Here is a 24,983-nt window from a genome sequence, read left to right as displayed (position 1 = left end):
CCTGGGATCAAGGTCAAAGTTCAGTAATAGCTGATGGTTTCGCATCAACTTTTTCACTGCCCTTTTTACCTATTTTGCAACAAATTAGAGCTAGCAATGAGTCTGACAAACAGTTTGCTTGGAAGCCTTAGACCCAAACATGAAGACCCCACTTTTTGAAGTGGTTAGTCAGCTGAGAACTCGGCCAGCGGCTCCGAAGAGGGGCGTTTCCGGCTCTAGCGGACCTTCCATCCAGCTCTGTAACTGGTGGCAGGAAGGGAAAAGGGCCCTACTCGTGTTGCTGTGTGATAATGGTATAGAAGTAACATCTTATAAGTAGGGATTTTAATACTGTGCTGTCTTTGCTACTTTGCATTGCCATTCAATTCTTTTAAATCCTTTGTGAGCTGGTACCTGATGAACTTAACCAGCTATGAATTGTTAATTTGAGATATAAAGTTAACGTTAACAGTTAATTGATTGCTTTAAAGCAAGGAGGTTAAATATACATTGTATATTTAACCTCCTTGATTTCAGTAATCGATATGGTGATTCGATCCAGACCACGGCTGTGCTATTGTTCTGAAATTCTGCATTGCCAAATATAGGCTGGGTTTACACTCAAGTCCGATCAAGAGCGGTCTGTTTACACACGGGGCTGTGAAGTGACTTGGAAAGGCCAGCTGCGCCCGTGGTGTGGCGACTGCAGTATTGTCTCGCTTTGAATGACCAAGTTGCACCACAGAGTGCACAAAATTATAAAACAAATACTGAAAAATTATGGCATAAACAGTAATAAACAAATTTCCAAAGTTGCGCCAAGTTCCTTCACTGATTTTCATATGACTCCTGACCTGAGCATTGCATGACTGACACCAGGAGTACACTTGGAGTCGAGATACCATATTCATATGCATCTAACAAGGAAAAAAGATGAAAGACATTATGCAAAAAGATAACAACAAAAAAAGAACAACTGTTTTCCTCACCTAATTCAATGACGATGCATAACTGAAACAATGCGATTAGAAAACAGATCTGATTAAGCAAAGAATATTTACAGTATCGTCTCATATAATGTACTCTAACTAAATGAGATTGCATGCAAATACTTGTTGGCAACTTCAATGTTATATATGATATCTTTGATGCTATGATACAGCTGGAGGATGGATGAAAGTACTTCCCTTAGATATAAATCTTATTATTTCATGACTCATGATTATTATCAACTATTTACTTGGAACTGGGGTTTGAGCAAGAAAGCAGCAGTACATATTTCAATTCATAGACAACATGTATTAAAAACGTATTAAGCTCATCTCATATCCATTTGTAGATCAACAGTAACATCTACTGTTAGTTAGATGGCACTTGACATCAGTAACGCTGCCAGGGTGACCTGTGTATTGCTGTTTTGCAATTTCAGTAAAAGAAGATGAGATGATAAATAATTGTTGGGTTCTGCGATTAGAAAACAAATCTAATGCAAATACTGCCAGGGTTACCTTTGTATTGCTATGTTACAAATTCAATAAAATCATCATCATCATCATGGTGTTGCCCCAGATGACCCTGCGAGGGGCAAAGTAGGGAGGGGGGGGGGGGGGGGTGAGGGAGGTCCCAGGCTAAGGCAGGCAGGCCTCCAGCCTGGCATGGTAAGGTTCAACGGTGGGAGCCGTCACTACCGTGCCAGGCAGGGCATTCCACTGGAGTATGGCGCCCCAGGTGCGCTCCTGAGCTGGTTTCAGTAGACTGTCAGTGTTTTTATTTATATGGTTCTTGACTAGTTTATGTTTAGAATAAGATAATAAATAATTGTTGGGTTCTGCTTCTGTTCTTGTAGGATTCCTGTTACTTCAGCATATTGTTGAGGGGAGGAAAGTGAACACCAGGCAGCTACCATGGTTTCAGCACCCAGGGAAGGCCATCCGGGCCATGGCGCTGGACCCGCGGGGGACGTGGCTCGTGTGTGCCAGCGTGAGAGGATACTTGTACATCGTCCCAGCTCTTCTTCTCCTGGTGGGTACCTTCTCTTGTCTGTATATAGAGAAAATGGAGAATTAGTTATGTCATACCTGGGTCACGATAATACGTTGCATGTTACGGACCTCTCTGTATTTTATGGTAGTCTTTAGTCTGCCTACATTTTTGAAATGTAATTGATGATACATAGAATGATAGATTATCTATTATTTTCTTGGGACAATAAGGAATGCCTGAAACTGCTTGTTTTGCCAAGATATAAAATTTGGTGATTTTGCACATTTTCCCCTTCATATGCAGGATCCGTCAGCAGCTATCAAAGTCGTTTGGAACAAGGATGATGTCACAGAGGTCAAACCGACCGTTAGACATGGTGAGACCTAACCTACTCCACATTGTCTTGTCTGTATTTGATCAGCCTATACCACTAGTATCTTGATCTTGCATATAAAGCGATGTTTTCTAAAAACCCAATCCTGATGCTGATATGCAATGTCAGAATTAGTTACTGTAAATTTGCGGTGGTTTTATTTTGTAATAGGAGGGAGAAAGAGGTTTGCAGTTGAACAATTCCGAGTACAGTTACTGTAGTAATACTTTGGAAACGCACATTCACGGTGAGGAGGTCACTACAAAAATAAAACCACCGCAAACATTTCAAGATTTACAGTATTGTGACAATTACATGTACTGTATCAAAAACTCATGCTGCAGCACGTTAGAAAACTGATTTTCTTTTATTGATTGCCATTCTTACAGCTCCTCCAACCTGCATTGAATGGTGGTACACCTTTGATGATAAACAGATTGCTATCATTGGTACTGAGGTAAGACACATAAAATATATATAGTTCTTTAGATAAAGACATTATTGTGATTAAGTGCCATTAGATGCCTTTTGTAAATGCACCTTGATTAAGTAGAGTAACGTTAGCTGTAAGACTCCCTATCGCAATGCATGATCCTACGGTGCTGTTTAAGTTTTTCAAGTTAACACTTTTCGATGTCATAATTCTTGGACAAATGAGACAAATCCTGATTGTCATCTGTCTATTCATTTGATAAAGGATAAGATACCGTTTAGATGCTGACTGTCACCTACATGTGTATCTTCACAAAGCCGTTTTTTGTAGTCCGCAATGCCTACTGATACATGTTTAACTGCTTTTTCTTGATTTTTATTGTATATTGTTTCCACCCTCAGATAGGAGAACTGGTGTTTGTAGACCTGATCCTGGGAAGAGAGGTGGCCAGTACACAAGTCAGGGAACATGTGGCAACTATGGACCTCATCAGGGATGACAACCACTCCACTGTACACCTACTGGTAGGTAATCATGACAACCACTCCACAGTACACCTGCTGGTAGGTAACCATGACAACCACTCCTCAGTACACCTGCTGGTAGGTAACCATGACAACCACTCCACAATACATCTGCTGGTAGGTAACCATGACAACCACTCTACAGTACACCTGCCAGTAGGTAACCATGACAACCACTCCACAGTACACCTGCTGGTAGGTAACCATGACAACTGGTAGGTAACCATGACAACTGGTAGGTAACCATGACAACCATCCATGACCATTAATGTAAATGGTGCAATAATTTGAGGCCATGATTGATAATAGTTTGTCAACAATTAGCATCCAATTTGGACTGAAGTATGGTCAAAACTGCCCAAAAGACCACTCAGTTGACCAATAAAATCTGGTCAATATGTACAGGTGGTCACTATAGACAGCATGCTTATTTGATACTTATATCATTAGGAAAAATTATCAAAGGGACCACCAAAAAGTGGTTACAGTATTGTCCAGGTGGTCCTTGTATAGATCTAGAGGTGGTCATTTGTAGTTGTATACGTTTGGCTGTAGTCTAATTGATAGTAAACACTCCTATATTCCCCTGCCAGGTCCAGACCCAGTCAGGTATCCAGTGGAGACTTCTCCTGGAGCAGCGCTCCTCCATCCTGCCTGAGTCCCCAGGAACAGCCTCCGGTCTGGGCTTCGAGATGATAGATGCAATAGACAGGTACTGTTCCTGTTCTCAACTACCTCATCACTCTCATCATTTGTAGAAATCTAGTCCTTCTGGATGTATGTAGTGAAATATTTGTATGCATTTCCTTTTCATCCTGTTGGTCCAAAAGTCAGATGTTCAAAGTCTCTCAAATTTGGGACAACAAAACTGTACTAAGTATATGGCAAACAAGGCATGAAAAAAGTATAAGATAACATCAGAAACAGTTGCGTAGTTGACTTGTCATACATTTCTCATGTCAAAGAATTTGCAGACAGTAGATGTGTCAGATAATATTTCTACCTTTCTCTAAGAAAATGATAGCACAAGATAGCAAACAAGGCATGAAAGAAGTACATAGTAGTATCAGAACCAGTTGCCTAGTTGACACAAATGCATTTCTCCTGTCAAAGAATTTTCTGATGGTAGATGTGTCAGATTATATTCTACCATTCATAAAGAAAGTGATAGCACAAGATGAAGAAGTAAAAAAAAACATTTCTTCCATCACCCCCTTCCCCAGCTTCCTCCACACAGACGAGCTGCGGCCAGAGTTCATGCCAAAGGTGCTGAACCAGTTCACAGATGACGTGAGACTGTCTGCCCAGCAGGCTAAGGGCTGTAGTCTACTGATGGCACAGGATAGGAGCAGGGCTGTGTGTAAGGTTAGTGTCCTTCTGCAAGGAGATGGTGTGGGGCTGGCTTTTAGCTAGGCATGCGTCCATGCGTCTCTTGGATGCATGATACTAAAAAAACAAGGAAATTGGACGCCCTCTTTTTCCAGGTAGCACTCAGGGTCAAAAATCGGCGTTTCATACGTCGGTTTCATACGCATATGAAATTCATATGCGTATGAAACTGCCGTTGCGTACCAAATCGTGGGTGGCGCGGTGGGCGATATTAGTACGCGTCGCTACTTCGGCCGGCAGAATTTTGTACGCCTCCTCGGTGGACAGTTTGTTACGTGGCCGGGAAAATTTCGTACATTCGCTCGGCGCCGCCCTCAATTTGGTAAGCTACATCAGTTTCATACGCGTATGAATTTCATACTCGTATGAAACCGACGTATGAAACCGTGGTTTTGGGGTCAGAATGCTAGCTCCTTTTTCAGCTGGACGCACAGAGGACCCCTGTTTCTGGTAATTACATACAGATGTTACTGTGTTCAAGTGTTACTGTTGCTTTTTTAGTCCTAACAGACACTGGGTCAGCATGAAAACTGATTGACAAGCAAAGCTACCAGGAAATTGTTATTCAATAGAGCCCATTGGGAGATAGAGAGGGAACCAGCAGTTTTTAGTGCTTAAAATTGTCTGCTAAAAGTACAATAAGACTAGAACACACCTAACCCCCGCATCACAGCATCCGCCCCCCCCCCCCTGTATTTGCCAACACACAATCAAAATGGGACTTTTGACTGTACATTCTGTTATTTTGCTCCCCCAGGTATATGACAGTGGGTTGCAGAGGTCTGCCCTGTATGTGTACAGACTGCCCCTTGACTCCTCACACATCCTCCTCACAGACCGACTCATGTTTGTCACCACAGCTGCCAGGGACACACAGGTGCATGGAATTACTTGTTTCTTACATCTTTATATCTACATACATGAAGTCCCTCTAATTCAACTGGGTGTAAGGCCATGTTGATTTGATTATATGGATGACATCCATGCGTACATCAATTTTCGCCCATAAAAAAAGTTTTCTACCATACTGTAAATCGTGCAAAGCAGCTACAAAATGAGCAAATACATGTATATGCCGTAAGTTGCAAAAAGATATTTCGGAAAACTGATACTAATGTGTAGAATGCCAAAGTCAAAGAAGAAGATGTGAATGAACAAAAAAGAAAAATCCATCATTTGGTATACCTTTCTCTGTGTGTTTAGTCATTTGTTCAACCTTGCTGACCACGTAAATTTCATAATGAATGCAACTTTTTTGGGGGGGCCAAACTTCTTTTTTTTTCGCACGCTTGCATCAGTTTTGGGGTTCCCAGAGGATGTCATCCATATAATCAAATCAACATGGCCTAACTGTCACATTCTGTGTTGTGAAAAAGTGTCTTTGTGCCTTCTGTCCACTATACTGTGACCCATCTTTGGTAGGGATCTACTTCGCCTCAAATTCATATGCCAATATGCCAATAGATATAGATGCTTCAAAAGAATACAATGTACATGTACATGCATAGATGAATGATACTGAAAAAAATATGTCAGATTTTTTATCTATGATAGAAACCAAAGCGTCCTCTATAAGACTAAAATCATGATCTTTATTTCTGACGTTCTTAGATTATATTATGATGTATTGATATTTCCTCTTTAGGTGAAGTTGAATATAGTATCCAACCAGATGTCAGAAACATCAGCTGAGGAGTCACAGACTGAGGAAACCAACATGCACTCAGTCATCCAGAGTTTCACCCTCCCACCCCAGGAGCAGGTCATTGCTCTTTACAGGAAAACATTTCCTCCTGATCTCCTCAATAAACTGGAAAGTCTCCACAGCCAATCACAGGAGAGGATTCATGCCAACCAATCAGAAGAAAAGAGTGTTCTAGCCAGCCAATCACAGGACAGGATTCGTGGCAACCAATCAGAAGAAAATAGTGTTCTAGCCAGCCAATCACAGGACAGGATTCATGGCAACCAATCAGAAGAAAAGGCTTCTCCTTCTAGTCCCTTGAATGTTGACCAATCAGAGGCAGACTTGACCAAGATGGACTTTTCTCAGGGAACCCTTCTTGAGGGTTGTGTGGTTGTGACTACAGCGGGAGTGTATGAGTGCAGACCCAGGTACAGTGACTTTTGATTTCTTTTTTTTTTTTGATGCACAATTACATCCTATTGACACAGACAAAACTAGTATGAAAACATTTTTATGCCACTCTGATTCCATTTTGATTTTTTTGTCCACGCAGGACAGTCCCAGAGCAGTTGTTCCTTGACCTGGCTGTAAAATCAGGAGACACAGCATCAGCTGAGAAACTGGGCATCACTCTAGGGTTGGACATGAACATGTTGTATGAGGTGGGCAATAGATGGTGGACTTTGGCTTGCTGAAACATTTGAGAAATAGGGAATAGGCATACAATGGACCTTATGTAGTATTGACTTAAAAGGCTCCCTAAAAAGATATTTGAGATTGGTCTATTTGCTCTAGACCGACATGAAAGGCTCCATAATGTTTTGAGGTCCAAGTTTTGTATTCAGGAGACTTTCTTGATTTTGTACCATGAAATGGCAACGGTCTTGAGGTAAGTTTTGTCTCTGCATACAACAGATACACAGAAAGAAAGTATCCTACCAGAGCTGTGTCATGATGATTTTGTTTGCTGTTCAGGTGTCAGCTGACTGTATGCTGTCCCAGGGAGAGGTTGCCCAGGCTGTGAAGCTGTACCAGCTGTCCAAGGCACCGCACAGCAAACGCATCAAGAAGCTGGCACAGTACGGTCACATGACCGAGGTCATGACACATCTGAAGCAGGTTTGTCATAGTCGCACGTGATTGGTCACTTGTAAGCACTACTAATTCATTTTATTTCATGGTCACCATGGTTTTGTTTCACGGTAGGAGGAAAAAGGTAGCCTGAGTGTCATCCTGTGCAGTTCCAGGCTCTCTACCATCACCGAACAGTGAAGGTAGAGTCTGGAACTAAACAGGATGACACTCAGGCTAGGAAAAAGGAGGTTTTTGCAGTGTCTTGAATTCACGTTTGAAACAACTCTGTAGTACAGAAGTGATAGAAGTCCAGACGTGTTTTGTTTATGTCTCACCTTTCATTTATTAGCCACAACGCATCTTGCTGCACGCACAAAGTTAAAAACAGTAACAGGCTTATTATTGCAGTCTATCTGACATCCCCTAATTCAGGGGTTCATCTAAAGAGGGGGCGAAGCGCCCTCATGCCCTGCATGACCATGCGCCCCCTTGCCCTGGGGAGCAGATTCTCTGATAAACATATAATTCTGATTGACCAGAGATGCTGCTAGGTCACATGTTGCTTTGACAACTTTGACAGTAATTTTGCCCCTCAGAAAGCCTTAGAAGGCCCCATTTTAACTTAGGGTTCTCTAAAACTCCATGCTGTGGAAGGGTGGAACGCCCCTTCCACACCAAACCCCCCCCCCCCCCCCTTGGTCACCCTTGCAATTTTTTCCTAAAAAAAAACCTGCCCTATTGTCCACAGGTACTTAGTAAACCAGGTGAGCTGCCAGCTAAAGAGGAGAAACAGCTGTGTGACTGTGCACTACACTGTTACACCCAACAGTTACTACAGCACCCAGACAGACCGGCCATCGTGGAGAGTTTCAGGGAGTTCCTCATGGATAACTTTCACTACGACGAACAGGCAGCACTTCAGCTGCTGGCCTCACAGGGTCTGCAAGAGCTGCTGTTTGAAGTGGCTAAGGTGAGAATGCAACTCTGTCTCTGTCAGGCTTTTAGCTATGATTAATACACAGGGCGTGCAAAAATTTGTGGGGGGGGGGGACCAATGGGAGCCACAGCATCCCAATGTGCTCCATGGATTAACAATTACCTGGTAGTATTGCATCTCAATCAATTTACGTGCTGTTCAACTGTCTTGTATGTGGAATGGTCCATTTTGTAGTGAGTGTGTGGGGGGAACACATGTGCATGTGTATGTAATTACCAGGGATACAGGATGTCCTCTGAGTGTCCTCTGCAAAAGAAGGGCGTCCAATTTTCTTGTTTTCTTAGTGTAGGGCGTCACAGAGACACCCTGACACCCTGCTAGCTAAAAGCCTAGACCCTGTCCATTTCCAAAGGTGCCATGCATGTATGTCTAGATGTCAAAGGTATACTGTGTATATTTTTTGTATCAAATGTGACAAAGCATAGACAAGGACAAAGAGGCACTGTAATCACCAAAGTAATACTAGCATTAAGATAATGTCACAAAATACACATCCTACATATAAAATAATGTCACAAGTGCACCTCAACACATATCCAGAATACATACCCGCAGTTTTGTGTGCATACATACATATACATGCACATTCATATGCAGATTTGATGGTAGTTTTTTGTGTTCCCTTCTCTAATTTCATTTTAAAGGCTTCCAGAGCATTTTATGAGGCTTGAAATATTTGCATTTCTACGTTTTGACAGAGGTGGGCGGGGCTATTGTATCGGTCTATTTACACTAGGCGCAGGAAATTAAAAGATCACCATGTAGGTTATTTTTGTGTCGCCTTTGAGCACTTTTGATAAGAAATACGCACGTAGATGAGGTAAACAGTGGTATTAAATGTCAATTTCATAAAGATTACAGCAACTAGAATATTTCCAGTTTCAAGCCTCATAAAATGCTCTAGGTGCCTTTAAAAATTAAAAAGTATGAGAGAAACATGAAATTTTGACCAAATCAAGCCTGTTATGTACAATGCATATGTAGTATAGTTATGTCATGTTTTCTTAGCTTGTACTTTGTGTAAAGATCATGGAGTGATGCAGTATTACTTGACATTTTGCCTAGGCACGTGCCCTGGTACCCACAGCCCTGGAACTGCTGGCCCAACATGGTACCCTGTACCTGAGTGGTACCATCCTGTCGGACCTGCTGAGTAAAGGCTACAGCCAGGCCATCTGTACAGCTGCAGCAGGTGCCTTCCTCAAGGCCCTGTCATCGGGGGAGATGGTCCGGGTACTGCTGACTCAACCCGACCTGGCACTGGCTCATACGGGTATGGCTTGGTCTGAAAGTTTATGTAAACTTTTCTACGCATTTTGCTCAGTGCCAAAGCCAAGAGATCACTTTGATGCACTGAACTACTTACTTACCAAAAAAAGCAATTACTGTAATCAAGCACCTGGATATGATTTTGGAAACGGTCAGACGTTTCGAGTCGCATCCACTCCTTTTTGTCGGTGACTCGATCAGCAGGTTTTCAACCACAAACTTACTCACCACATGACAGGATCCTAAGACCACTGCTATTATTACTAGTACTGCTATTATTATGATTTATTTCTGATTATCATTATTTACTACTGTACCTCCTACATTTCTCAAGTTTATGTATTCTTATGTATGGTGTCTTATAAGCCCGTATGGGCTGGGCGACTTTTGTCGCAGGACACGGAAATAAACATTCATTCAACATTCATTCAACATTCATTCATTCATTCATTCAACATTCATTCAACCACTTATAAGTTAACTGGCTACATGAGTAGGACTGAAACGTCATCTCTTCTTTCTAAGTCTGAAACATCGTGATTGAGACAAGCTTGTCTCATAATCACTGAGAGTGAGGACTCACTTAACTTTAGTCGACTACATCTCAGTCTGTTGATACTTTAGAATTGGGGAGCTTATTTATCACCCTTTAGAATGATAGCTCTAATCGTACATTTGTGAGACAAATCTCAGGCTATGTGAGTTGATCACAGGAAAAAAGGGCCCCCTGATCAGCCCACCCATGAAACTAGTAAAGTAATTAAGCAAGACTGTGGTTGTTCTATAACACACCATGTTTTGTCACCCCCTTAGGCATGCTGTACTCCTGTCTGCCCCAGCTGGAAGACAGCACACTGCTGGGTCTGGCCAGGGTGTTCGACCCCTCTAGACCTCTGGTGTCCAGGGCTCTTCACATGGCAAGGGTCAGACACAGGTCAGTCTACCACTCAGTTATGGATATGAAGATTCAAACGTGTGATTTTAATGATTGTTTCAGGCAATTTTCAAATTCAGAAGTAACTTGTCGTATCTTACTTGGTCATTTTACCACTGTAAGACTTGAAATGTTTGCGATGGTTTTATTTTTGCTGTGACCTCTTACCACAAAATGGTGACACTGCGAATATATGTTTTGTATTGATATATTGTAATACAGAATTGTTGAAACTGTTTCAACAGTAAACTTAAAACAAAGAAAAAATCTCTTTTCCTAATCTTATCATCTGAAATTAAGTCACCATGAAAATAGAGTAAAATGTACCTAGGATTGAACACATTTGTATTCCAAAGGTTGATATGATTTTATTTCTTTATTTGCCTCAGGACCACCTCTTCCTCCAGTGTAATGTCCATCAGTAGTATGGACAGTGACCAGTCCCATCCAGACGGAGCCGGCCGGGCAGCGAACACCCGAGAACTGGTCCAGTTCTTCCTCTATGTACTCATTGTGCTCAACTACAGGTTAAGATGCATATTGCATTGTGTACAATTACAGACTTGTAGCAATTGCATGAAGTATCATGTGTCATGATTGCAAATTCTGCCAGTAGAGGTCCTGATCAGGGTCTGTAAATTCAAAGATACAGTCAAACCTGGATTCAGCAACCACTCAAGGGACAGAGGAAAATGGTTGCTGAGGACAGGGTGGGGTTGACTATGCAAAAATGGGCGGGACTGTTTTAATGTAGCTTGTGACTGGTCCAGGAGGCGGTTGCCTGTGCCAGGTGGTTGGCTAACCAGGTTTGACTGTATTCCCTTTTCAACTTCGATTCATGGTACTTAAGATCAATTGATTGACTTGAAATTTAGGATCTCTAAATGGGAGGCCATCCTAACACAGTTCTAGCTATAGAATCCTGAGCAGAGGGTCTGGCGACAGAGACTCAGATCGTGATCTCTATCAATAGAGTCTTTTATTCTGCTAGATTGCAATCTATACCCTGACATATACTAGTACATGAGCTTCTGTGGAGTTTGTTAAAACAAGATCACTTTTGATATTCATCATTGACGTATACATTTACATGTTACGTTGATGAAGGTTAGACATCCAGGTAACAATACTAAATTATATACTGTTCAAACTCCACTACCGGATAAATTACAGATATCATCCATGATTTATCCGGTAGTAGAGTTTGAACTGGATGCAATTTACTGACACATGTTGATTTTGTATGTAGGCGAGACCACCATTGTGAATCCGGTGGCCCAGAGACAACTGAAGAGGTGCCTGTAAAAAGGAAACCTCCACTTTCACAGGCAGCTGTGGTGTCCTGTGGACAACAGCACATGGCACTTTTAACAGGTCAGTCTTCAGCAAGCTCTTAATGCATCTTGGTTTGATAGCAAAGAATCTGAACTTTGGATCCACAACTAGCTTGACATTTCTGTTAGTTATTCTTCCTGTGGTTCTTTACAGGTAATACATCAATGACTTCTCTCCTGCTCACTGTTTGTCTATTAACCAATAGCTTAAACGCTACTATTCACTTCTTAATGGAGAGAAGTAAATTTATGATATTTCTGCACAAAAGTGTGTGTGTTGTTTCTATTGAGGAACTGGTCTTTCTGTCCCTTCTTGATTATCCTGTTTTAAACTCTGCAGCTGAAATGACCTTACAGTTCCACAGAAATCTGCTAGAGGGCCAACATTTTTGTCACTTCTTCCAGAGTACAAGAGCTGTCTTCCATCCTAAAAATCCTGACCATAGCTTATTCTGGACCCAAGATAGAAAAACTGGAAATTCTTCTGCAGTACCAAGAAAAGCTGTCTGGGGGCCCAAAATCTAGTAATTTCTTTGATTGGTCAAGACCACATGCTGCACCAAATTTCCTATCCGTCCATAGCTTGTAGAGCCGCTAAACCACACACACTGTTACACACAAACACCATTAGACTGCTAGAAACTCTACCAAAAACGTAACCTTCTTGATAAAGGTACTAAAGATTCTCATTATCTTTCCATCCCAGAGGAGGGAGTGTACACCTGGGGGAAGGCACACCTGGGCCGACTGGGGCATGGACACCTGCTGGGGGACAGCGGGTACGTGCCGCCCATGCGGGTGGAGACCCTGTCCATACAGCAGGTGCAGGTGATGTCCGTGTCGTGTGGACAGGACCATACACTGGCACTGTGCGAGAATGGGGTAGGTTGTCCTCCTTATGCTATCGTCAAGTTTGTTGATATCTAGTAATCAATAGAAAAATGTGTTGATGAAGGTTAGACATCCAGGTAATACAATACGCCAAATAACGGTTACTAGTACTCAAGCAACTGGATATGATTTTGGAAACGGTCAGACATTTCAAGTAGCATCCACTACTTTTCGTCAGTGACACTGCTGTTCGACAAATCTTGCTCAGAGTCACTGACAAAAATTATTGGATGCTACTTGAAACGTCTGACCGTTTCCAAAATCATTATGATTATCCAGTTGCTTGAGTAACCGTTATTTGGCAATAGAGAAATGGAAGCCAAATAACTTTACCTTTAGGGTACTAGTCTATAGAGTTGATGAAGGTTAGACATCCAGGTAAAATTTTAACTCTTTCAAAATCTTATCCAGTTGGTTGAGTAACGATTATTTGGCGCACTAGGCTGTAGAATATAAAATCTCTGATTTTGATACATGCTGTCTTGCACTCTCATTGTTTCTTGTGCCCAGTTACTTATGGGTTTTATGTGATCCTAATTGTAGCAGGTCTATGCGTGGGGTTCGTCGACCTATGGGCAACTGGGTCTGGGAGACTGGGACAGACAGACCCACCCAACCCTGGTCACCCAGCTGAAGGATCTGTTCTGTGTTTCCGTGACAACAGGACAGTACCATTCGGCAGCTCTGGATGGGGAGGGAAGGTTTGTGTGTTGTGGACATATGTTTGTAAACTGTGTGTTGGCTGATACGTGCACTGCCTTTTCTTATAGGTTGAACAAGTGACCTGACACACAGAGAATGGCATACCAAATCATGGATTCTTCATTTTTGTTATTTCACATCTTCTTCTTCAAGACTTTGGCCTTCTATGACATTAGTATTCATTTTCCGAAATATCTGTTTGCAATGTACAACATATATTTGTTAATTTTGTTGCTGCTTTGCATGATTTACAGTATGGTAGAAACTTTTTGTGGATTTTTGGAAATGGACGAAAATTGATGTATGCGTGGATGTCATCCATATAATCAAATCAACATGGCCTTACTGCTACCGTATTTCTTCTAATAAAGTGCGCACTTTTTAAAAATTTCAACCTTCAAGATGAGGCTTCAGGTCAAAGTCAAAGTCGGGGTGCGCACTTTATTCAGGTTTTTCTGTCAACTATCTCAGCTGGCGTGATTGGGGTTGCGGTGAAGCCCAAATCGGGGGTGCGCACTTTATTTGGGGTGAAATTATTAGAAGAAATACGGTATGATAAGAAGACTTGATGTTGTTTTCCCAGGGTGTGGACCTGGGGCTGGGGTGTACATGGACAGCTGGGCCAGGGGAATGCAGAGAACCTGAACAAACCTCATGTGGTGACAGCAGTGCAGAACGCTGTCCAGGTGTCTACTGGGTATGCACACACCGCTGTGCTGACCAGGTCTGTATCTTCACTTGAAGGTTCTTCTGTGTCGGTAGAAGTCATTCTGAATCAAAGTTGTATTTTTACACAGTCTTTCTTCTCTGTATATTGCCCAGGTGCTAGAAATAAAGTTGAATTTGAAATTTAACTGCAAAGTGGATTGCTCATTCCTTGACAAAGACTGGAGCTGATCAGTCGAAAATTTGGGTAAGTCTGATTTTTGTTTTGGCAATTGCAGTTCAACTTTGATTCAGAAGGTGTGTATCTGTTGTTTGGAATTCTATGGTTACTGGAAAGAGAAGAATTAAAGAAGAAAGGATCAAATGAACTTATTAAGAAAGAAATGAATACATTTACAGTGCACATTTAGTTACATAAAGTTGAAGCAAGGGTGAAAAAGTAGGTTAAACAAGCCTACCGCCCTTTTGTACAAAAAAATATCAGAATTGCTTTTTTATAGCTTTGAGACAATTCTGTCCTCGTTGTATTCTTGCAAAACTGTTCATCATTTAGTGAGTACTGTAAGTTCCCTTACTTTTGCAGTGGTTTTATTTTGTGGCAGGAGAGAAAAGGAGGTTTTCACAGTATTTTGAATTTGCTGTTGAAACAATTCTGTAGTACAGTAGTCATACAAGGGAGACATATTAATCATTTCAGGGGAGACATGGGTTTGCAGGGGAGAAGACACTTCAAAAACTGCAAAAATAAAACCACAGCAAAAAGTTTCAAGATGTACAGTGTTTTCTGTTCTCGAGTTTTTGCAAAAGCATTCGAACTGATATTCTGAGTCGTATCTATCTGTACAGGAGTGGGGAGGTCTTTACGTTTGGATGTGGTCTCCATGGCCAGTTGGGACACGGCAGTACCGACAAAGTCAGCGTTCCCCAGAGGGTGCAGGGGATCATGGGTAAAGTCGCCCAAGTTGCCTGTGGACTCTTCCACACAGTAAGTACACTGCCATAAGTTATCAACGACTGCACATGATTTTCAGACAATTTCTTAGATAAGACAAAGACAATCAAATTGTGGGGTCGTGTGACGTAACGGCAGGGTTATCGGCCCAGAACCCAGCGGTCCCGGGTTCGAACCATTTCCAAAATCACAATTTACAATTGCTTGAGTAACTGTTATTTGGCGTATCATATTACCTTCATTGACGCATTTCTCTATTGGTTACTAGAATCAACAAACTTGATGCCACAAATCTTGTGCCCTTGGGAAAAAGGCACTTTACATGACTTTCCTCACTCCACCCAAGTGTAATAACGGGTATGTTATGTGTGGAGGGGTCACGACACCAGCAATAGCTGCCTGTCTTCCATGTGTATTGCACAGTTGCAATTCTAATAATATGAAAAATTTCAAAATCAAGATGTCCATCTCACACATCTAGGTGATCATCACATCCAGTCAACAAGTATACACCTTCGGTCGCCACCCCCAAGTCTGGAAGCAGTATCTACAGAACAGCCGCAGACAGGCCCGAGCAAGCACGTCCTACACGCAGAGCCCCGCAAAACACGCCATGGGCCTGTCAGGGGAACTGTTCAAACCGCTGTGGGTACAGTGTAGAGTGGAGGGAAGGATCAGGCAGGTGGCAGCTGGTGCTGTACACAACCTGCTGCTGACCACCTCAGGTAAGGCCACACTCATTTTATTTGTTGATTATTGGATTTTTTCAGAAAAAATTGGAGCAAATAAAAAAAAAAAATTTCAAATAGTCTAGGGTGAAGATAAGGGTTTACATAACATAACTTCGTATTGAGATCACCTGCTGGCACCGAATAGCAGCCTCCCAAACCCTTGCGACAGGTCCACAAAGTGCAAGTGTGGAGAAGATATGTATCTGTTGTGTATTATGTGATTGTAAACCCTGCAGCAATTCAGCACTGGCTGCCATTGCAGGGGTAATTTTTGACCAATAAAAAGACTAATAAAAAAACAATAAAGAATAAGAGGATTATTCAAGTTTCAGCTTTGTATGGCTCATTTTATGCAATGCACCCTTTCTTTGATCTAGTACAGTCACTATAATTTCAGTGACAAAATTACCTTTTAAGTTTTTATGTGATATATGGATTGATATTGAGAAATAGTTTTGATAAATGAAAAATTACAACTTATGATAAAACGTGATCACACTTTTTAGGTATGTGCAGGCCTCTCATTTGATGGAAGTAAAAATACCAACATTTTGCAATTTATTTGATGGAAAGTGCTCTAAATGTTTCCTGTATTGTCAAAAATTGTCCCAAATTTTCAAATGTTCCTTTGTGTGCTGTTCAGGGGAGGTGTTCTCCTGGGGCATGAACAACTGCGGACAGCTGGGGCATGGTGGGAGGTCAGAGGTCACCATTCCCAAGGTAGTGCATGCGTTGTCAGGGAGACCAGTCGTTGCCTTAGCAGCAGGAGAAGACTTCTCTGCAGCTGTGGACAGGTAAAGAATAGACTTCATGGAATAGACATGGTTTGTTACTGTATCTGTAGTAGTCAACTGGAACAACAAGCCTTTGCTTTTACACACCAGCTACTCAGGAGTATATTGTAACACAACAGTGAGAGTCAGCTGACACTTGGTCATCTAGAGCTAGCTGCATTTTCTACATCTAGTCACACACTACAAATGACAGAATGAAAATATGAGAATATTTTCTACATCAAAGTTCTTCATGGCTCTTTTAGAATATATTGACAGATTTGCACCAGTGTACTTTTATCTACGAGAAAGACAAACAATGTTAGGTAATTGATTTTGCACATTAGGTACGTTGTCTCCATAGCTAACACCACATTGTTTTTAGAATGGCTACCATCCCATTTTACACAGTTTAAGTCATAGTCTTTTAGACTGACTGATAGAGATATTTGTAGAGTTTCTTTCTTATAGATGTTCATTAATGGTCTTGTTTACCTACAGATCAGGCAAGGTGTGGGTGTGGGGTAGGAACAGCCATGGTCAGCTGGGGATAGACATGAAGAGCTCCTCTTCATCCTCCTCCTCATCACTGGGGATGCAGATGTCATTCATTGGTCGAGACGTGCTCACGCCCCTGCAGCTCCAGGGCATCCCTGGTGCTATCGTGTTGAGAGAAGAGGAGGATAATGATGTCAATGTTGAAGATGAAGAGGTATATGTCTTTCCTTCTTATTCTACTTAAGTTTCGCTGTTGAAAATTTACATGGTCTATGTATTTCCACTCTCATGTCTTCACTTGTTTGAACGAAAGTCCCTTTCAGGGAGGTGCATATGCTCAGACATCCAACAGCTTTCTATTTCTGTCAGTAGAGAAGAGGGCAACAGTTGACAGTTCAGCACTAAGGACAGATGCCATGGCATAACACTGACGTTGTTTCGTTGTGACACAAAAAGATTAGAAACAGAAAGCTGTGAACAGTCTCAGACATCCAATAGCTTCCTGTTTCTGTCAGTAGAGAAGTGGGCAACAGTTGACAGTTCAGCACTAAGGACAGATGCCATGGCATAACATTGACTTAGCTCTTCTTTTTTTTGTTATGACACAAAAAGATTAAAAACAGATACATGTAACCATGAACAGTCTCAGACATCCAACAGCGTCCTGTTTCTGTCAGTAGAGAAGGGGGCAACAGTTGACAGTTCAGTACTAAGGACAGATGCCATGGGATGACACTGACATTGCTTTATTATGACACAGAAAGATTGAAAACAGGTACATGTAGCTGTGTACAGTCTCAGACATCTAACATACAGCTTCATGTTTCTGTCAGTAGGAAAGAGGGCATCAGTTGACAGTTCAGTACGAAGGACAGATCCCATGGCATAACATGGGCTTAGTCCTGTTTTGTTTTTATAATGACACAAAGATATTAGAAACAAATAGTAGCTACCATAACCATTACTTATAATTCAGCTTTTATGTTTGAATTTCAGAGCCTGGAGGACCCAGATGATGAACCCGGGTTGCCTGATCTGTCCACAGTAGACAAGGGTGGTCCCTCCTATGGTAGACAGGCTCTAAAGGCTGCCATTCAACACCTGAGGACATTCTACCAGCCACATGATGTAGTCAGGTATGACATGCACTCTCTCAACTCTACTCGCTCTTACATTCTTATGTTATTGTCAAAGATATGTAATTTGGTATGGTTCAGCCTGGAGTCCCGTCTTGTTAGCTTTCGTCTGCTTCCAACAGTTGCGGGTATCAGACTAAAGGGAATGATAAGCCATGACTCCAGGATACGTAAGGGTTCCATTTAAGTTGCCCCGAACATGCAAATGAGGCACATGTACATCTGAAATATCCTATCCAGTGTTGTTTTTCCTGCCTTTGTGTCAATTTTCCATCCCTCCTTGATGCTTTGGCAAGAGTGCAACATCTGTTATCAATGACGAACCTATGTAGTTGTAACTGTTGCCAGTTCAGCACTAAGGACAGAAGCCATGGTATGACATTGACAATGTTGAAAAAAAGTTGCAACTGTTCTTTGTTTTTCCTGCCCCCCTCCCCAGATTGTGCCAGGACTATGAGGACTGGGCCAGTGTTGCGGACATCTATGATGAACTCAACCTTTTCCCCCAGGTCAGATTCTCTTCAGCAATATAGTATTGGACCATTCTCTACATACATAGACTGTACCTTTCTGGTTGCTGACAAGTTCAAACCATTGGCATATTGTGTTCTTTAAGCACCTCAAAATGTAGGATTTGAATCTTGAAGTCATGCTTTTTGAATATTAGATACAATGGAAGTCATTATGTAGAGGTTTTGGAAATCTCTCCTGAAGATATATGGAGTGCTTGCACAACTGTGTGGCCCAAGGGCTATCTAAATGGAGATGGGCACTGCCCTATACAGCTTAAGGTGTGTTAAGGATTTTAACTTACTAACTTAACACCCTAAAAACCATGTACAATTATCTTCAAATGATTGACATATTGGAGGGAGATGTCTGTAGCCACTATGCATCTGCCCTGATGCCTGCAGTTGATTGATTGATTGGTTGATTGGTTGGCCGATTGATTGATTGATTGACATATTGCTTTATGCAGGCTTTGGTCTACAGACTGAAGGCAATGAGAAGAGCTAACTCAGAGATGTCATCTGATGAAGCTGTCAATCATGTGGATTCCTACATCACCATGGTGATACAGGACAGTACTGGGGCTCAGGACTCCAGTCAGAGATACCTGCAGCTTTTAGAGGGAGTAAGTAGCATTTCTTTATCAAAGTCCAGGAAAGATACTGTGAATGCATTTAAGTTCGTGTGGTTTTTATTTCGCGCTAATGTGAAAATGAAGTATTTGCGGCAGTTCTATTGTCACATACTGCTACAGTATTGGCCAAAAATGTTCGCGATGGTTTTAAGTTCGCGGTGAAACAGTCGCCGCAAAAAACGCAGACATAAAACCACCGCGAACATTTCTGCATTAACAGTAGTCTGTTGAAGGATTAGACATGGAAACAATGGAACTACCATCACATGGGTACAACTTTAAAAGATACAAGCAGATTCTTACATGTAGGAAATGCAATTTGTGATTATCCGTAATATATGTCCTAACCTCAAGAGTTAAAAGATACTTTCGAAGAAAAACTGTTTGTTACTATCAAAGGAGACCTGCTCCCTTGAAATCTTGAAAAATTTCAAGCTTGAGCAAAAGGTTGAAAAAATAAGATGTAAAAGTCAGTGCATGTGACACTAGTTTTTCAGACCTTTGAATACTGTTATTTAGAAGTTTGTTGATAGTTGATGTTTTGTTTCTCCACAGATGGTAGAGTTCTGGCAGGAGGAAACTCTGGAGACAGCCGGCCTGGAGCCTGTGTTAGAGACACACCTGTCGACTCTGGCCTGTCCACTCTTCATTGTCCTTCACAGGTGGGGTTTCCTGAGGTTTGCTTTATTTATTACTCCGGGAAGGAGCATGACCTCCTGACGGGAGCATTGGAAATGCTTTTGTTTGCGCGTTTGCAGCTAGAACTCACGTTCCTGTTGTCGCATTGGTGTGTAACTTGGCATACCGTTTGCTAGGTTGGGCGTGGTGATGCACGATGTCTTCGTTACACCGTAACTGCTTCTATTGTCAATTCAATATCATAATTGCACCCCTATATTGCACAAGTGGAACTGCCCTCCTATAGAGACCATGCTTAAAGCGCGGTCCGCTGTCGCCCAATGTCGTAAGCAGATATAGGGTAGATTCCTTCGCTACTTGCTGTGATCTTATAGTCAGTATTACATTGTAAAATAGACAATGTGCATCACCACACGCAACCTAGCAAAGATATGCCAATATACCAATGCGGCAACGGGAATTGTGAGCTCTAGCTGCAAACATGTGCAAAGTGACCTCCTGTTTGTGTGTATGGTGTCCAGTTGCAGCACGCATATGTCCGCACGATCGGGGTACAGACACACTCACACACACACACACACGAAGGTAATAAATATTCATTAATGTGTAGTATCTCAAAGTTAGATTTTTGCACTGTTCTTCCTGCTGTCCACCCTGTAGGAGGAACAGGGATGCTCAGACAGCTGGAGAGACCACAGCTGCAGCTGCTCCATCTACCCAGTCTGTCACGTTCTCCACCGGCTTCCACCTGAAGCTGACTTCAGCAGTCACTCAACAGATCACACAGGGAAAGGTATCCAATAACCTCATCTTATACATAAAACTTGTATTTTTTTAGCATGAAAATGTATTATGTGGTCTGTATTTAGATACTGAAATTCATCTTCACGGTAGAAAAATTTCACGGTGTAAGAAAAATTGAGTTTTTCCCTGAATCTTAACTTCATGGTGGCGGCAAATGTACAAAAAAGGCGGTGATGTTATGAGGAAGGATGAGGAGTAGTAGGTATTATATTATACTAAATGTTGTAAAGAGATGGGGAGGGGGGCGTAAGACCAATGTTTTTTTAACGGTGATGATAAGTTCAGGGTACAGAAGTGACAGTGAAAACCGTGAACAAAAAGTCATAGTGAAAGAAATAAGAATGACAGTACTTGAAATGAATTACAGCTAAATCTATACCTGTACATAAAGAACACCTGGCCAAAGTGACCGCCTTTTGGTGGTTCCTTAGATAATTTTTCCCATAGACACAAGCATTAAGAATCCTGTTTATTCCATAGTGACCACCTGTCCACATAGACTATATTTTGTTGGTCCCCCGAGTGGTCATCTTGGGCAGTTTTGACTGTTGACAAAGCTCTAATACTGATAACAAGTAAGAAATGAATGCTGTTTGTCCTTTGTTACACTAATAAATCTAAAGTTGGAGCCATCATTGTTAAAGGCACCCAGAGCATTTTATGAGGCTTGAAAACTGGAAATATTCTAGTTGCTGTAGAAATTGACATTTAATGCCACTGTTTACCACATTTGCGTGCGGACTTCTTATCAAAAGTGCTCAAAAGCGGCACAAAAATAAGCTACATAGTGATCTTTTAGTTTCACGCGCCTAGTGTAAATAGACCGATACCATAGCCCCGCCCACCTCCGTCAAAACGTAAAAATGCAAAATTAAAACATAAGAATACAAGTATTTGACGGACATGCAGTCACTCTCTCATTGGTCGAACCGCTAATTGTGATGGACAGTCAAGATCAGTCTATTAGGGCTTGGATTTTCTATCAGTTCTCACCACACAACGACATCGTATCTTTGCTCCTTAAATGTTGATATGCAATGGTATAGTGTTATTGAAACTTACTATGTGTAGGAATGACTAGAAATTTGAGTTTTTTTATTCAAATTTCAAACCTCATAAAATGCTCTGGATGCCTGTAAGGGAATTGTATAGGAGCCCCACTAACCTAACTAGGATGGTACCCTGGCTATAAAAGTTGAAAATGATAGATGAAAGAATGAAGGTGAAAGCAACAACAATAACAAACAATTCCACACTTTTCAGGTTCCCATGGAACAAGAAGAAGCCTTACAAGAAGCGATACTTGGATCCAACCACAGCAGTCTGCTCCCGTTGCCTAGCAACTCGGACAACCTCGTCCCGGAGGACAAACTGTGGCAGGAGATCATGCACAACCTCCAAAAGGATGCTGGGAAGAGGGGATACATCCAGTTGTCTCAGAATGAGGCTGAGGCTGTGTTCGGCGACCCGAGACCAAAGGAGGAGTCCAGAATCCCGCAGAAGGCCGTGTTTTTCACCTGCGGACATTCGTATCGCGAGGAGGACTATCGTGAGGAAGTTTACAGGTTTGATCCAAACATCTTAATTTGGTATTGTGAGAATTTATGATACAGTGTTTTGTTTCAACAGGATGATAAGTATCATTTTTAGAACAGAAGTACTACATGCTAAAACTTAACCAGAACTTTACAGAAACTGGCTAGACTTTCTACCATATTTATGGAAATCATTTTCACCATTCATTTATGCTGTACCATTACTGGTCCAAAGAATTAACTCAAGTTCAAGAATTTTATACATTTTTTTAATAACATTCCCAACTACGTCTGCTGTTGAATGCCCTTCTTTACTTTTAATGTGCATCATCTTTTTTTTTATCATATTCAACATTGTATTTCATTAGATCTTCTCCAATATCTGATGTAGATCAGTGTAATTCAAGATTAACATAAGATTGTCTGTTTCTTTCATAAAAGAGTTTCACTTAGCCTTGTTTTCCTCCCCCCCAGGTTTGAGAGTCGTATGAAGACCCATGGCGCCCCCCTCCCCCTCACCACCCGACTACTGTGTGACCACTTCAATACAAATGCACAAATCCCCATGGCCTGTCCTAAGTGTGTGCTCAACACTGTACTCAATGATTAGGTCAAAGATGAGGAAACGCTACTGTGAATTCGTTCGCAAGTTTGTGGCAAGGTGAAAATCTTTGCAGTAAGAAGCTACAGTAATAACAAAAATGCAAGGCAGAGCATACATTTGTAGTTGTAGTGTAATGAGCTCTCACCACAAAAACTGCAAACAAAAAAGCACCGCAAATATTTCACAATTTATGGTACATTATACTAGTAACTATCATCGATATCATTCCATTATATAGGTAACTAAACATGCTTCTAAGTCATTACTAGTAATTACAAATCTAATGTTATCGAACAGAAATATACCTGATATGACAGTTAAAATAGTATTAAGCAATTCAGCTAACTGATAAGTAATCATGAATTTAGCTTATATTGGATAGGCCTACTGAATTAGTAAACGTAACTAGAATATTGTACTGTTCTTCAAAGTAGTTACCAGAGTGACAACCAAAGGTTTCAAATTTACCCTCTCAATTTGAGGATATCAGTCCTGAAATAAGTTTTCAGCAAAGCTATAAACAATTTTGATGTTCACTGAAGGCTTTGTTCGGAAAATTCTACTGAAGAGTATGTTCTGATAAAGCTGTTTGGTTTTGTTTTGTTTAATAATTCATATTTATGATGTTCAACAATGATGATTTTGTTACATGCAAGGACCAATGTTAGATTTTCTATTCTGTTGTTTTGCTTTTAGATGTCATTCCTTTGTAAGATGATTTTGTTACATGCAAGGACCAATGTTAGATTTTCTATTCTGTTGTTTTGCTTTTAGATGTCGTTCCTATGTAACATGATAGGAGGCGTTGTTGTACCATTGCTATGACATCATGTGTCCTCTGCCATTCTTTCTATGAAAGACCTAATAAGCATGCCATATTACAAATTACCTAAAACAGAAGTGCAGAAGAAATTATTCCAATTATGAATGGAACCAAATAGCATATGTATAGGTATGAACATACTATAGTTATGATATTATATGTGTTTGTGTCTGTGAACTACTGATCAAAAATAGTTCAGTAGTCTCACTACATTAATGATGGATCTGATATGAGATTTTTCACTGGAAAAAGAAAACAAATGCACTGAAAGTTTCATGTGTTAATAACAAGTAAATAGATTAGAGTCATAGATTTCCATAAGCCATGTGATATTTTTCATATCACATAATTCAAACAAATATGGCATCTGATACAGATCTTCTAACACAGGCCCAGAAAAAACACAGACAATTGTACCCTTCCCTGGAAAAATATTGGGGCAATTTTTTTCAGATATCTATGATTTTTGTATTCTTGTGTTTTCTGTTTGTGTTATTGTGCCAATTGACTTTTTATATGAAGGGATATTCGTATTTTATTAAAAAAAACGATCAGATTAGATGGTTGTAAAAGTTTGTCATATAGCTCAGAACCAAATTTACCCATCACTGCATGTTATTCTAGAAAATACATGTACATGTATTACTGTAAATGCATTTAAGTTCGCGTGTTTTTTATTTCAAGGTAGGGAGAAAATGGAGTGTTCGGGAGTATATGTTAACGTTCACATTTGAATGCTGACTGGTGGTAGAATTATTTCTTTTATTGTCGGGAAATCATCTCTTCATATTATTCCTTTAAACAATCCCCAAACCAAGATTTCAAAAACGGCAAGCTATAGTTAGAAATGTAAGTATTAAGGAATAAACGAGGTAGAAATCAGTTGACACGTCAATGTGAATTTGATCCCGAGGTTTGTGTTTAATCGAGCTGCGGAGAATGCCACCGACAGGGCCGTCTATTCCCAGCACTGCTTCCGCTCCGGAGACTTGTCTTTCAAAAACGGAAGGAGGAAATGCGCGTAGGCTCCCAGCGGTCGTGGTCCGCGCACGGAACGACCGTCAAACAAGTGTCGCGGCGAAGCCGAGACGACGGCGTGTGACGCACAC

The 24,983-nt window shown here is 41.2% G+C and overlaps 1 protein-coding gene across 1 annotated transcript; it reads left to right on the top strand.

Moving 5' to 3' along the window:
• Positions 1-24: 24 nt before the first annotated feature.
• Positions 25-24,510, top strand: LOC136435485 (uncharacterized). The gene is made up of 30 exons (XM_066429032.1): positions 25-293; positions 1,826-2,001; positions 2,266-2,338; positions 2,725-2,792; positions 3,170-3,292; positions 3,886-4,004; positions 4,516-4,657; positions 5,439-5,558; positions 6,327-6,796; positions 6,922-7,030; positions 7,344-7,487; positions 8,191-8,412; positions 9,505-9,712; positions 10,522-10,642; positions 11,032-11,169; positions 11,892-12,016; positions 12,683-12,858; positions 13,411-13,568; positions 14,153-14,293; positions 15,082-15,220; positions 15,669-15,912; positions 16,562-16,712; positions 17,193-17,403; positions 18,186-18,325; positions 18,765-18,834; positions 19,305-19,460; positions 20,025-20,131; positions 20,769-20,901; positions 22,176-22,477; positions 22,922-24,510. Exons 1-30 carry the CDS (start codon positions 140-142, stop codon positions 23,055-23,057), a joined length of 4,776 nt encoding a protein of 1,591 aa, XP_066285129.1. The 5' UTR covers positions 25-139; the 3' UTR covers positions 23,058-24,510.
• The last annotated feature ends 473 nt before the right edge of the window (positions 24,511-24,983 follow it).

The sequence above is a fragment of the Branchiostoma lanceolatum genome, chromosome 5, assembly GCF_035083965.1.
Source record: "Branchiostoma lanceolatum isolate klBraLanc5 chromosome 5, klBraLanc5.hap2, whole genome shotgun sequence".
NCBI lineage: Eukaryota > Metazoa > Chordata > Leptocardii > Amphioxiformes > Branchiostomatidae > Branchiostoma > Branchiostoma lanceolatum.
Note: the sequence above shows the minus strand (reverse complement) of the source record. Positions and strands in the feature narration are given on the sequence as shown.

What these genes read in the sequence shown, in the direction of transcription:
- LOC136435485 (XM_066429032.1), top strand. Translation starts at nt 140, where the DNA reads ATGAAGACCCCACTTTTTGAAGTGGTTAGTCAGCTGAGAACTCGGCCA. An exon ending in CAAACCGACCGTTAGACATG is followed by an intron (nt 2,339 to 2,724) that starts GTGAGACCTAAC and finishes CCATTCTTACAG; the next exon opens with CTCCTCCAACCTGCATTGAA. An exon ending in TGCTGTTTGAAGTGGCTAAG is followed by an intron (nt 8,413 to 9,504) that starts GTGAGAATGCAA and finishes CATTTTGCCTAG; the next exon opens with GCACGTGCCCTGGTACCCAC.